Source organism: Thalassophryne amazonica, unplaced genomic scaffold (genome assembly GCF_902500255.1).
Source record: "Thalassophryne amazonica unplaced genomic scaffold, fThaAma1.1, whole genome shotgun sequence".
In the NCBI taxonomy this organism is placed as follows: Eukaryota; Metazoa; Chordata; class Actinopteri; order Batrachoidiformes; family Batrachoididae; genus Thalassophryne; species Thalassophryne amazonica.
This window is the reverse complement of record NW_022986500.1, coordinates 120-13,317: the sequence shown is the minus strand read 5'-3', so window position 1 is coordinate 13,317 and position 13,198 is coordinate 120. Positions and strand designations below refer to the sequence as shown.

The 13,198-nt window shown below is 45.2% G+C and overlaps 1 protein-coding gene across 1 annotated transcript; it reads left to right on the top strand.

Annotated features, from left to right (window-relative positions):
* The first annotated feature begins 101 nt into the window (after positions 1-101).
* slc26a11 (solute carrier family 26 member 11) lies at positions 102-12,639 on the top strand. Its single transcript, XM_034165752.1, has 8 exons — positions 102-262; positions 7,142-7,354; positions 8,724-8,916; positions 9,026-9,111; positions 10,342-10,564; positions 10,653-10,831; positions 10,898-10,970; positions 12,417-12,639. Exons 2-8 carry the CDS (start codon positions 7,151-7,153, stop codon positions 12,605-12,607), a joined length of 1,149 nt encoding a protein of 382 aa, XP_034021643.1. The 5' UTR covers positions 102-262; positions 7,142-7,150; the 3' UTR covers positions 12,608-12,639.
* Positions 12,640-13,198: the final 559 nt, after the last annotated feature.

Genomic DNA, 13,198 nt, shown 5'->3' with positions numbered 1-13,198 from the left:
CTTTAAAAAAAAAAGTTTTTTTTTTTTTACTCAAACGTGCATGTGTTTGATGATATGGCAAACCCACGCAAAGACGGAGAGAACACGCAAACTTCACGCAGAAACACATTATCTTTATCGTCAGGACGACAGGCTCTTGGACAGTCAGGTGACCTCCAGCGGACGGAACTTAGTGACGTCACATTGAGGAAGTGGGGGTTTTTTCCAATGAATTTGCAGCAACAAAAATCATAGCTGAAGAGAAGAATAAAGACTAAAGAAGGTAAAATCTGACATTCATGATCCTTTTTGTCACTGTGGTGTTTTATTGTTCATCACAAACACAAGTTGAAGTTTTCCTTTGAAATTTTTTATTTTGTTATTAAAAAACACCTATAGAATTGTACTACAAAAGTTCACTTTGTTTTTTTTGTTTTGTTTTTTTTACGTTTTTGTGTATTGAATATTTTCTTACAGATTCTCTAACTAAAAGTACAAAGTGGTGATTGATCTGCCATGATCATATGTCATCTGATAACTAACCACCATGACTGTACATGAATCAATAACAAACCAATAAGATGGTGGTTCGTTATTGGTTTGTTATTGGATGCCGTACGATTGTGGCAGTTTGTTATTGACTGCACACAGACTGATCACAGGTTTTCGCACCGGAGACAACCGGGAGCTCAAATGAAACTTGTTCCACATCCGGAGTTCTGGTGCTCATTGAGGTGTCAGCGGCTCCACTGTTGCCAAAACTCAGATTTATCAGTAGACATGATTCCTCTGTGGAAATAATCAGGATTACTTTTGGAAAATTCATTTTCAAAATGAGCCTTTTAAGTTAATTTAACCTTTATTTACTAACTAACTATCTACTAACTGCTGCACCTCCAGCCATGACTCTGTAAAGCTCATCAAGTTTGCGGACGACACCACCCTCATCGGACTCATTTCGGATGGGGATGAGTCTGCCTACAGGAGGGAGGTGGACCGGCTGGTGACCTGGTGCAGCAGCAACAACTTGGAGCTCAACGCCCAGAAAACAGTGGAGATGATCGTGGACTTCAGGAAAGCCACAGCCCCCCCGCCCTCCCTCGCCCTCACCAACAGCCCCATCACCACTGTGGTCTGTCACCGCTTCCTCGGCACCACCATCACCCAGGACCTCAAGTGGGAGTCAACCATCAGCTCCCTCATCAAGAAGGCCCAGCAGAGGATGTACTTCCTGTGGCAGCTGAAGAAGGCCAAGCTGCCTGTCCAGCTGATGGTGCAGTTCTACACGGCCATCATCGAGTCCATCCTCTGCTCCTCCATCACGGTGTGGTACGCCGGGGCCACAGCCAGGGACAGACACAGACTGCAGCGCATTGTGGCCTCTGCTGAGAAGGTGATCGGCTGTAGCCTTCCATCTCTCCACGACCTGCACGTCTCCAGGACTCTGGGCCGAGCAGGTCGGATCACAGCTGACCCTTCTCACCCTGCACACGGTCTGTTCAAACCACTCCCCTCGGGCAGGAGGCTACGGTCCATCCGGACCAGAACCTCCCGCCATAAGAACAGTTTCTTCCCCTCTGCCGTTAGACTCATGAACTCCTCATAACTCAGTCACCTTAAGCTTAACTCTGTCACTTTATCATTTTATCACGGGTCACTTTAGACAATGTACTTTGGTTTTTAATTGCACTCCTCCCACTGCACTGTTGTTCTGTTGCACACAGCCTTTCATATTTCATATTTTATCTTATTTGAGCACATATTGTATATTTTATCTTAGCATTTTATATTGCTCTCTGCTTAATGTTGCACCATTATATCAAAGCAAATTCCTAGTCTGTGAATCCTGTTGATTGGCAATAAACTTCTTCTGATTCTGATTCTGATTTAACCAGGTTAGTCTCCAGTCTCCAGTCCTCCTGGAAAGTCTCCAGTCCATCTAACCTGCATGTCTTTGGATGTGGGAGGAAACCGGAGCACCTGGAGGGAACCCACACAAACATGGGGAGAACATGCAAAGTCCACACAGAAAGGCCACAGGTAGGAATTGAACCCATGACCTTCTTGCTGTGAGGCAACAGTGCTAACCACTAATCCACCGTGCCGCCTTGGCTGCAGTCTGAATGTGGCAGTTTTATTTATTTTATCTGTTTTCTTTTACTCAAGTTTAATTCTGTGTGTCTGCAGACATCATCCAAATGTTTACATACTGGACACGTGAACAGATTTTGAGGTGAATCCAAACCGCGTGTTGTTGTGTGACGCTGTTTTATGTAGTTTGATGAAACACCCCCCACACACACACACACACACACACACACTCTAAATGTTGTTTTGTGTTGTTTTGGTCCCTGTAACGTTTTTCCCTGTTTGCTTTCATCCCTTCTCTTTTGCCTCCCTTTGGTTACGCCTGTTAAACGCCTGCAGTCAGAGTGACATGTGACTGGTGGTGTGTTTGCTGTGACGACAAGACATTAAAAATAATGACTCATCAGAACAGGAATGTCAGACACGGAGCGGCCACATGATCACATCACGTGATTACAGAAGATAAAGTTGACAGAAACTTTCTGTCCTCAGACGTCTCATTAGCTAAGCTGAAGTTGCCTTCAGAGCCGTTGGACTTGGACTTTTGGACATTTCTTGACTCTTTCCAATGAAGGTAAACTCAAACCTACGCTGCGTTCCGGTTCTCTGATGTCCTACAGTTTCCAGAGGACCTGGAAGACTTTGTTCCTCTGAACATCCTCTGGGCGCCGCTTGAGGCCCCCCGCTGCCCCGCATGTCATCAGACTGCATCATGTCTGCAATTAGGATGCTTCAGCACTGAGACACAGGATTAAAAAGGATTAAAAAGTATACAGTGAGGAAAATAAGTGTTTGAACACCCTGCGATTTTGCAATTTCTCCACCTTAGAAATCATGGAGGGGTCTGAAATTTTCATCTTAGGTGCATGTCCACTGTGAGAGACATAATCTAAAAAAAAAAAAAAAAACAATCCGGAAATCACAATGTATGATTTTTTTAAATAATTTATTTGCATTTTATTGCATAAAATAAGTATTTGAACACCTACCAACCAGCAAGAATTCTCTCTCTCACAGACCTGTTCATTTTTCTTTAAGAAGCCCTCTTATTCTGCACTCTTTACCTGTATTAATTGCACATGTTTGAACTTGTTACCTGTATAAAAGACACCTGTTCACACACTCAATCAATCACACTCCAACCTGTCCACCATAGCCAAGACCAAAGAGCTGTCTAAGGACACCAGGGACAAAACTACTTTTAAAAACTACTATTACTTAAAAAGCCATCACTTGACCCAGCTATCTTAGCTAATTATAGGCCAATCTCCAACCTTCCTTTTCTCTCAAAATTCTTGAAAGGGTAGTTGTAAAACAGCTAACTGATCATCTGCAGAGGAATGGTCTATGGACCAATTTTATTCACTTTATACATGCTTCCCTTATGCAGTATTATTAGACGGTATTGCTTAAATTTTCATTGTTACGCAGATGATACCCAGCTTTATCTATCCATGAAGCCAGAGGACACACACCAATTAGCTAAACTGCAGGATTGTCTTACAGACATAAAGACATGGATGACCTCTAATTTCCTGCTTTTAAACTCAGATAAAACTGAAGTTATTGTACTTGGCCCCACAAATCTTAGAAACATGGTGTCTAACCAGATCCTTACTCTGGATGGCATTACCCTGACCTCTAGTAATACTGTGAGAAATCTTGGAGTCATTTTTGATCAGGATATGTCATTCAAAGCGCATATTAAACAAATATGTAGGACTGCTTTTTTGCATTTACGCAATATCTCTAAAATCAGAAAGGTCTTGTCTCAGAGTGATGCTGAAAAACTAATTCATGCATTTATTTCCTCTAGGCTGGACTATTGTAATTCATTATTATCAGGTTGTCCTAAAAGTTCCCTGAAAAGCCTTCAGTTAATTCAAAATGCTGCAGCTAGAGTACTGACGGGGACTAGAAGGAGAGAGCATATCTCACCCATATTGGCCTCTCTTCATTGTCTTCCTGTTAATTCTAGAATAGAATTTAAAATTCTTCTTCTTACTTATAAGGTTTTGAATAATCAGGTCCCATCTTATCTTAGGGACCTCGTAGTACCATATCACCCCAATAGAGCACTTCGCTCTCAGACTGCAGGCTTACTTGTAGTTCCTAGGGTTTGTAAGAGTAGAATGGGAGGCAGAGCCTTCAGCTTTCAGGCTCCTCTCCTGTGGAACCAGCTCCCAATTCAGATCAGGGAGACAGACACCCTCTCTACTTTTAAGATTAGGCTTAAAACTTTCCTTTTTGCTAAAGCTTATAGTTATGGCTGGATCAGGTGACCCTGAACCATCCCTTAGTTATGCTGCTATAGACTTAGACTGCTGGGGGTTTCAATCTCCCTCGGTCTGGGATTCCATGCAAGATCTCACTTTGTGGGGTAAGGATGATTCTGAGAAAGCTCAGAACTACACAGGAGGACCTGGTCAATGACCTGAAGAGAGCTGGGACCACAGTCACAAAGATTACATTAGTAACACATGATGCTGTCATGGTTTAAAATCCTGCAGGGCAGCAAGGTCCCCCTGCTCAAGCCAGCACATGTCCAGGCCCGTTTGAAGTTCACCAGTGACCATCTGGATGATCCAGAGGAGGCATGGGAGAAGGTCATGTGGTCAGATGACACCAGAATAGAGCTTTTTGGAATCAACTCCACTTACCACGTTTAGAGGATGAGAACAACCCCAAGAAAACCATCCCAACCGTGAAGCATGGGGGTGGAAACATCATACTCTGGGGGTGCTCTTCTGCAAAGGGGACAGGACGACTGCACCGTATTGAAGGGAGGATGGATGGGGTCATGTATTGCGAGATTTTGGCAAACAACCTCCTTCCCTCAGTAAGAGCATTGAAGATGGGTCATGGCTGGGTCTTCAACATGACAATGACCCCAAACACACAGCCAGGGCAACTAAGGAGGGGCTCTGTAAGAAGCATTTCAAGGTCCTGGAGTGGCCTGGCCAGTCTCCAGACCTGAACTCAATAGAAAATCTTTGGAGGGAGCTGAAACTCCAAACCTGAAAGATCTAGAGAAGATCTGTATGGAGGAGTGGACCAAAATCCCTGCTGCAGTGTGTGAAAACCTGGTGAAAAACTACAGGAAACGTTTGACCTCTGTAATTGCAAACAAAGGCTACTGTACCAAATATTAACATTGATTTTCACAGGTGTTCAAATACTTATTTACAGCAGTAACATACAAATAAATTGTTAAAAAATTTCCGGATTTTTTTTTTTTATTTTTTTTTTTTATTTTAGATTATGTCTCTCACAGTGGCCATGCACCTAAGATGAAAATTTCAGACCCCTCCATGATTTCTAAGTGGGAGAACATCGCAGGGTGTTCAAATACTTTTTTTCCTCACTGTAAATTACTAACCTGTTGGTTCAGATACTTGGAGCCACTTCACCTGTGATACTTGGTACCATTACCCCTGAACTCCTCAGTGACATCACAAAGGCAGCTGAGGGGAACCTGCAGAGGTGTGTGGCTATAGCAGCCACATATTCTGTGTCCTCTATTCTGTATCCTGTGTGCTGTATCCTTGCATCTTTTGTCCTTTATCCTGTGTCCTGTATCCTGTGCCCTCTATCCTGTGCCCTTGTCCTGTATCCTGTGCCCTCTATCCTGTGCCCGTGTCCTATATACTGTGCCCTGTAATCTGTGCCCTGTGTCCTGTATCCTGTGTCCTGTATACTGTGCCCTGTGTCTTGTGTCATGTATCCTGTGCCCTGTATCCTGTGTCCTGTATTCTGTGCCCTTTGTCCTGTATCCTGTGCCCTTTGTCCTGTATCCTGTGCCCCATATCCTGTGTCCTGTATACTGTGCCCTGTGTCTTGTGTCCTGTATCCTGTGCCCTGTATCCTGTGTCCTGTATCCTATGCCCTGTGTCTTGTATCCTGTGCCCTGTGTCCTGTATCCTGTGCCCCGTATCCTGTGTCCTGTATACTGTGCCCTGTGTCTTGTGTCCTGTATCCTGTGCCCTGTGTCTTGTATCCTGTGCCATGTGTCTTGTATCCTGCGCCCTGTGTCGTGTATCTTGTGCCATGTATCATGTGTCCTGTATCCTGTGCCCTGTGTCTTGTGTCCTGTGCCCTGTATCCTGTGCCCTGTGTCCTGTATCCTGTGCCCTGTATCCCATATCCTGTGTCCTGTATCCTGTGTCTTGTGTCCTGTATCCTGTGCCCCATATCCTGTGTCCCGTATCCTGTGTCCTGTATCCTGTATCCCGTGTCCTGTATCCTGTGTCATGTATCCTGTGCCCTGTGTCCCGTATCCTGTGCCCTGTGTCTTGTGTCCTGTGCCCTGTGTCCCTTATCCTGTGTCCTGTATCCTGGGCCCTGTGTCTTGTGTCCTGTATCCTGTGGCCTGTATCTTGTGCCCTGTATCCTGTGTCTTGTATTCTGTGTCCTGTGTCTTGTGTCCTGTATCTTGTGCCATGTATCCTGTGGCCTGTATCCTGTGCCCTGTATCCTGTGCCCTGTGTCCTGTATCCTGTGCTCTTTGTCCTGTGTCCTGTATCCTGTGCCCGTGTCCTGTATTCTGTGCCTGTGTCCTGTATTCTGTGCCCTTTGTCCTGTGTCCTGTATCCTGTGCCCGTGTCCTGTATTCTGTGCCTGTGTCCTGTATCCTGTGTCCTGTATTCTGTGCCCTTTGTCCTGTGTCCTGTATCCTGTGCCCGTGTCCTGTATTCTGTGCCTGTGTCCTGTGTCCTGTATTCTGTGCCCTTTGTCCTGTGTCCTGTGTCCTGTATCCTGTGCATGTGTCCTGTATCCTGTGCCCGTGTCCTGTATTCTGTGCCTGTGTCCTGTATTCTGTGCCCTGTGTCCTGTATCCTATGCTGTTCTCCTGCCACTGCAAACAGTTCAAATATGGGAGCCAGGCACTTAGGGGAACCCCTGACACTTTGTATTACTGATTTGTGGGGACCTGGGGGACATATCATCACCTGAGGACTGTTTGCACATTTTTTTTATGAATTTGATGTCATAAATGCATAAAAACATGTAAATACAGAAATAGGACAATTGGTTTTTGTAGGCACTGTAAGTCCATCTGTTGATCCCCTCCAAGGATTTTACGATGGACCGACCTCTCCTGGGAAGAGCGTGGACCTGGCACCGGTGCTCCTATGCCACATTTGAGGCCTGGCTGCCCATCTTGACCTGGTTACCAAAGTACAACCTGAGGTGGCTTCAGATGGACGTGCTGGCAGGCCTCACTGTTGGACTAACGACTGTGCCGCAGGCGCTGGCTTATGCCGAAGTAGCAGGACTTCCTGTACAAGTGAGTCTGAGCTCAGTTTAGGTTTTTGAGTCCAGCTTAATTTAGTTCAGTTTGTTCAGACATCTGAGCTTTTACACATCAGGATTTCATCTCTTCAGCGGGTAAATTTGAGATACCAAAATATTCAGGAACATGATCAGTGAATGTCGAGATAAAATGCTGCCAATACTTCATGTATGTTTACTTGAGCCAAGTGTGTGTTCCACTGCAACTGAAGAAGCAACAGATAAAAGTCTCTCCAATCACAGCCACTGGAGCTTGTAGCTCCTTCAGAGTTTTCAGGGTGTCTTGGTGGCTTCCCTCATTCGTTTCTCCTTTATGTAAGTAAGTCCCTTTGGCTGCTCCCTTGTTTGCACTCGGGGTCGCCACAGCAGATCCAAGGTGGATCTACAGGTTGGTTTGGCACATGTTTTATGCCAGATGCCTTTCCTGATGCAACTCCACACTACATGGAGACATGTGGCAGGAATGGGGTTTGAACCAGGAACCTTCCACACTGAAACCAAGCACACTAACCACTTGGCCACCAGCCCTGCCACATTCATCTCCTTTATGCTCGTTCAGTTACTGAGGGCCTACCACAGCCATACAGTGTCCAAGTCAAGTCAGGTTTGGGAGGATGCTGCGCTTTGCCAGATCCAAAACACCATGGAACCTCGTTGGGTCCTGGATGACAACCACCCAGGCAGACAACTGGTCCATCCCCACATCTCCAAAATACGTGTAACCATCTGTCTGCTGCAGCCAGGTGAAACGTGGGCATCCCCTCGGACTTCTCCAGCCACTGGGCTCCTGCGTGCTGGATCATGGACAGAGAAATGGGCCACATTGGCTGGCGCTTCCCCACAATGCATGAGATCCTCCTCATCCTGGTCTGCTCTAGTAACAGCTTGTTTGATCCAGAGTCATTCCAGTGGGTCCCAAGGATTTCTCCTGGAGATATCTGGCTGTAAAAGTGATAGTTAATAATAATTATTATTTAATTTTTTTGTTTATTTAATTTATTATTAATTTAATTCAATCCATGATTTTGTTTTATATGTATTTTTTTATTTGTACTTTGCATTAAAAAGTACATTTTAAATTGGATGTATTTATTTTTAGGTGTAAAACATAAGGCCATAAATAAGTTAAGATTTAAAAAATTTTTAATGAACTAATTTAATTATTTCTGTCAAGAATTAGGTTCTTTGTTGTCAGTTTTGATCATTTGGTCTTTTCAGCTGCAGCCAGCTGCAGGACCACCAGACTTGGACTAGAATCCATGAAACCTGGAGGCAGGTCCAGATAAACGTTGGTGCGGCGCTGTGGGCCTTGATGGAGGCATGAGCTCTGATTGGCGTCCTTGTATTTGTCTTCCTGTCTGCAGTACGGACTCTACTCCGCCTTCATAGGGGGATTCATCTACACCCTCCTGGGTACCTCCAAGGATGTGACTCTGGGACCGACGGCCATCATGTCTCTGCTGTGTTTCTCAGTGGTGGGCGGGAAGCCAAACCGGGCAGTTCTTCTGAGCCTCCTGTGTGGACTCGTCCAGGCTGCGATGGCGTTGCTGAGATTAGGTGAGACAGCACAGAGTCCTGCTTTCTGGATCAATCCACAAAGTGGATTTCTGTGTGTCAGTGCCGGCCCTGGGTTTAAGTCAATGAGACTGTGGTTCTTCTTCTTCAGGCTTCCTGCTGGACTTCATCTCCTTCCCAGTCATCAAAGGGTTCACGTGTGCTGCTGCAGTAACCATCGGCTTTGGCCAGGTCAAAGTGAGAAACACGTGCACACAGACCACAAATCAGGTTCAGTGTCCGGGGTTCAAACACACTAGAGGATGACATTTTTCGGGAATTCCTGTGGGTCACATGATTCCTGCCGGATTCCCGCGGGATGGGAGTCAAAATTTGATCAATCCCGTGATTGGGATGGGACGGGAATAAAAATGAACGGGAGCAGACAGGAGTGGGAATGCCAAAAATAGATGATGATTTTCATCTATTTAAAACAACCAAAACGTGTTCATACCGGGCGCGATCAGACGCTACAAATTCACGGGGGTCGTGTGGCGACGGACGCGCCTCCTTCGCCCGGTGTGTCGCTCTGCTTTCGCTGTGAAAATTCGCCCCGGTGCGTCATCAAATAGGAGGAGCTTCCATTCCGCTCGCCGGCTCCGGTTGTCAGTCAAGTTAACATGACGGACCTGATCACACGGAGCGAGTTGCTGTGAAAAGCTCCCAATACAGAGAGGATCATTATTTGCTGCAGGAGCTGAGTCTGGATGACGGCTGCTTTCAGCGGTCCTTCCGCCTCTGCAGGACCCCGTTTGAGGACCAACTGTCCCGTTCACTCGTGCACATGAAAACAATAAAAAAGAAAGAAAGAAACTCTGCTGCCTGCTGCAGGGCTGCTCCTCGCTCTTTCCCCAAAAAACTCTGTCATAATTGTGTTTAGAAACTAGTCACCATTTGCTTTATTATACATCTGTGTAGTTAATTAATAAAATATTCTCCACAGACGATTCGCTCGCGCACGCACGTAAAATAAAAGGAGAAAGAAACTCCGCTGCTTGCTGTGGTGCTGCTGCTCACTCCAAAAACTCTGTCATAATTGTGAAATAAAGGACAAAAGAGACATAAGTCCTGCTCACAGGCTGCTACCAGAGACAGGACATGTTCACATCTTCAGTCAAACTCCAGACATCTCCACGTCACTACATATCCACTCCCTGATTGGTCATCACGGCGCGAGACATACGGGAGTGGGACTGGTTTTGAGTGGGAGCAGGATGGGATTGGCAGTCATCTTTACCGGAGTGGGATGGGATGGGATTTATTTTTTTACTCCAGTCCAGGATTGGGACAAGATGGGATTTTTTTTATGGGAGCGGGATGGGACGGGAATGAAAATCCACTCCCGTGTCATGCTCTAAAACACACCACATCCGGCCACTTGGTGTCCAGCATTTCAGCCAACCGCACTCTTCTTGTTTCTGTGTTCAGAATATTTTGGGACTCCAAGGTGTTCCACCAGAGTTCTTTCCAGAAGTCTACTCCACCTTCTCCAAGATCTCAGAAGCCAGGGTCGGTGACACGGTTCTGGGTCTGCTGTGTCTCGCTCTGCTCATCATGTTGATGTGCATGAAGACCAGTTTGGGCTCTGGATTACAGGACAATTCCACCTATTCCAGATTCTCCAGGAAACTGGTTTGGACTGCAGCTACCAGTCAGTACCCGGCTGTGATTGATGGCGTCTCTTTGACTTTTCTAAACCCTTGTTGTGATCTTATAATTCTGCCTCCTGGTTTGTTCAGTGCGAAACGCGCTGGTGGTTGTCGCTGCAACGTGTACAGCTTTTTCCTGGGATCTTTCTGGTCATCATGTGTTCACAATCACTGGGAAAACATCCCAGGGGCCCCCGCCCTTCAGACCTCCACCCACTTCAGACACCACAGCCAACGGCACCGTGGTTCCCTTTGGAGACCTTGTAAAGGTGAGGATCAGGATCAGGGTGATCCATCATCCCTTCCGACTCTCTGACTGGCTGTCTTCTGTGCAGGACTTTGGAGGAGGACTGGCTCTGATTCCCTTCATGGGTCTGTTGGAGAGCATTGCTATCGCGAAAGCTTTTGGTGAGTTTTTTCACAAATCAAAGCGTGTTCATTCAAACTGATTCAGAGTTGAAACGTTTTAAGGTTTCTTTGTCTGTTTGGGAACAGCCTGGAGCACACAGTTTTTCTTAAATCATTATGAATTTTTACTGTAGATTCATATCCTGATTGGAAAGAACTGATTCAATTTTCAAGGTCAAAATCAGCGAAAATCTTGGAAACCTGGGAAGAAATCCCTCTCCTTTAACATTGAACAAATTTTCAAAAGAATTGTTATTTTCAAAAAAGATCAGATTTCTTTCATATGTGTGAGAGTGTTGTGTAGGATGGTTTCCTTTATCGACTGACAAAGTTTGATTCATTACAGATTTTGTGGCCATTTAAATTTAATATTGAAAATCCCATTTAATGTAAATTTTGCATTATATCTTAATCAAAAGTGCCTCAATCACTCTAATTTTTCTGTTCTGGATTTACCTTCACCACCAAAACTGGATGGAGGTTCCAGTTTTATGCCTGTTTGTCTTCCAGTTATCAGTCGGAAACCAAGTGACAAAAAGCAACAACAGGTTGTGCACAGCAGAGAAAACCAATGTTCTGTGAAAATGATCTGAAAAAGAATTCAGAAACCGAAAAAGTGGGAAAAAAAACTTTGATTCAAGTGCATGAATGAAATACATCCTCCTGACATTTGATCAATTTTGTTTATGAAAAGTCCCTTCGATCAGGACTTTGACCTTGACATTTTTTCAAGGTAAAAATTTGTGGAATTGGAAACTCGTGTTGGGGGAGGTTTGGTGCTCTAGTTTGATAACTGATGAAGTGGAAAAATTAGAATATCATGAAAAACTCAAAATTTATAACAGAAATGTTCAGCTTCTGAAAAGTATGTTCATTCAGTTCTTGGTTCTGGTTCCTTTTGTTTGAGTTCCTGCATCCTTGCAGCATGGAGACCATCAGCCTGAGGACCTGCTGAGGTCTGATGGAAGTCAAGGGTCCTTCTGCTCGTCTTGTTGGTCTGGTGGCTCTCGTCTTCCTCTTGACCCCACAGACAGTCTCTGGGTTATTGTCCATAGGGTCCGTCCAGTCCAGTACCCCTGGGTCAGAAGACCCCTTACTCATAATCAGAAATTGAAAAGAATTTTGGCTTTCTTAAAGAACTGACACAAAATATTGATGAATTGATGTATTTATTTTGTACAATATTCTAATTTCACTGCAGTGTATTTCTAATAACTGAATGGAGACGGTCAGTCAGAAGCAGCTCTCTTGTCTTCAAGATGTTGTTGCGTCTCTGTGGGGTTGTTCAGGTCACCTCACACGGGTCAGGTGTGGTGGAGGCATCATGTCTTGGGGTCTCACTCCAGAACTTCTATCTGGAGACACAGTGACTCTTCAGATGTCCAGCTGCTCGGTCGTCTGTGTGTCTTCTGTCTGGATGATCCAGATGTTTGTGTCACCTCACAGCCAGTCAGAACGACTACAGGATCAACGCCAACCAGGAGCTCTTAGCAATTGGTGCCACCAACATCCTGGGTTCCTTCGTGTCGGCGTATCCGGTCACCGGCAGCTTTGGCAGGTTTGTGTGTGCTCACACACTCCGGTCCGTAAGTATTTGGACAGAGTTTTGTCTCTGTGCTCCATCACAATGGAGTTAAAAAGAAACAATCCAGATGCCAACATTCAGCTTTAATTCAAATATATCACAATACAGACTTTTTTATTCACAATCCATCCATTTTCAGAGCCTGTATGTCACTGGACAAAATAATATCAGGATTCTGTTTTCCTCATATAAGCCGGGGATGAACATTTCTTGGTCTTAAGTTACGAACAAATACAGTCAGTTTGGTACAGTACGGTGCCTGTGAAAGAAGGAGTCGAGTGAGCGAAGCCACCAAGACAGTCAGAGCACTCTGAAGGAGTTTAAAGGCTCTGTGGCTGTGAGAGGAGAAACTTGCAAACGTACTCGGACAGTTGAATCAGCAGCGCTGCAGCTTCACGTGTTGCAGCTGACAGTCCTTCTGTGGCCAGTTCCTGGATCCAGTACAAGTTGATTTGGCACAAATGTTGTCTGATGTCATTCCTGACACAACTGCACCACGACAAAGAGAATGGCCACCAGGGGGCTTGAACCAAAGACCTTCTCATGTGGCGTCAGGCTCACAAAACTATAGTTTTGTGAGGCTACTACTATTCAATAACCCCTCCCCTTCCCTTCTATAACTCCTCCCTCTGCTCTATAACGT

Excerpts from the sequence above, each read along its gene's own strand:
- slc26a11 (XM_034165752.1), top strand. The coding sequence starts at position 7,151 with ATGGACCGACCTCTCCTGGGAAGAGCGTGGACCTGGCACCGGTGCTCC. Across the intron at positions 9,112-10,341 it reads TCGGCTTTGGCCAGGTCAAA|AATATTTTGGGACTCCAAGG; the intron begins GTGAGAAACACG and ends TTCTGTGTTCAG. Across the intron at positions 10,971-12,416 it reads TGCTATCGCGAAAGCTTTTG|CCAGTCAGAACGACTACAGG; the intron begins GTGAGTTTTTTC and ends GTCACCTCACAG.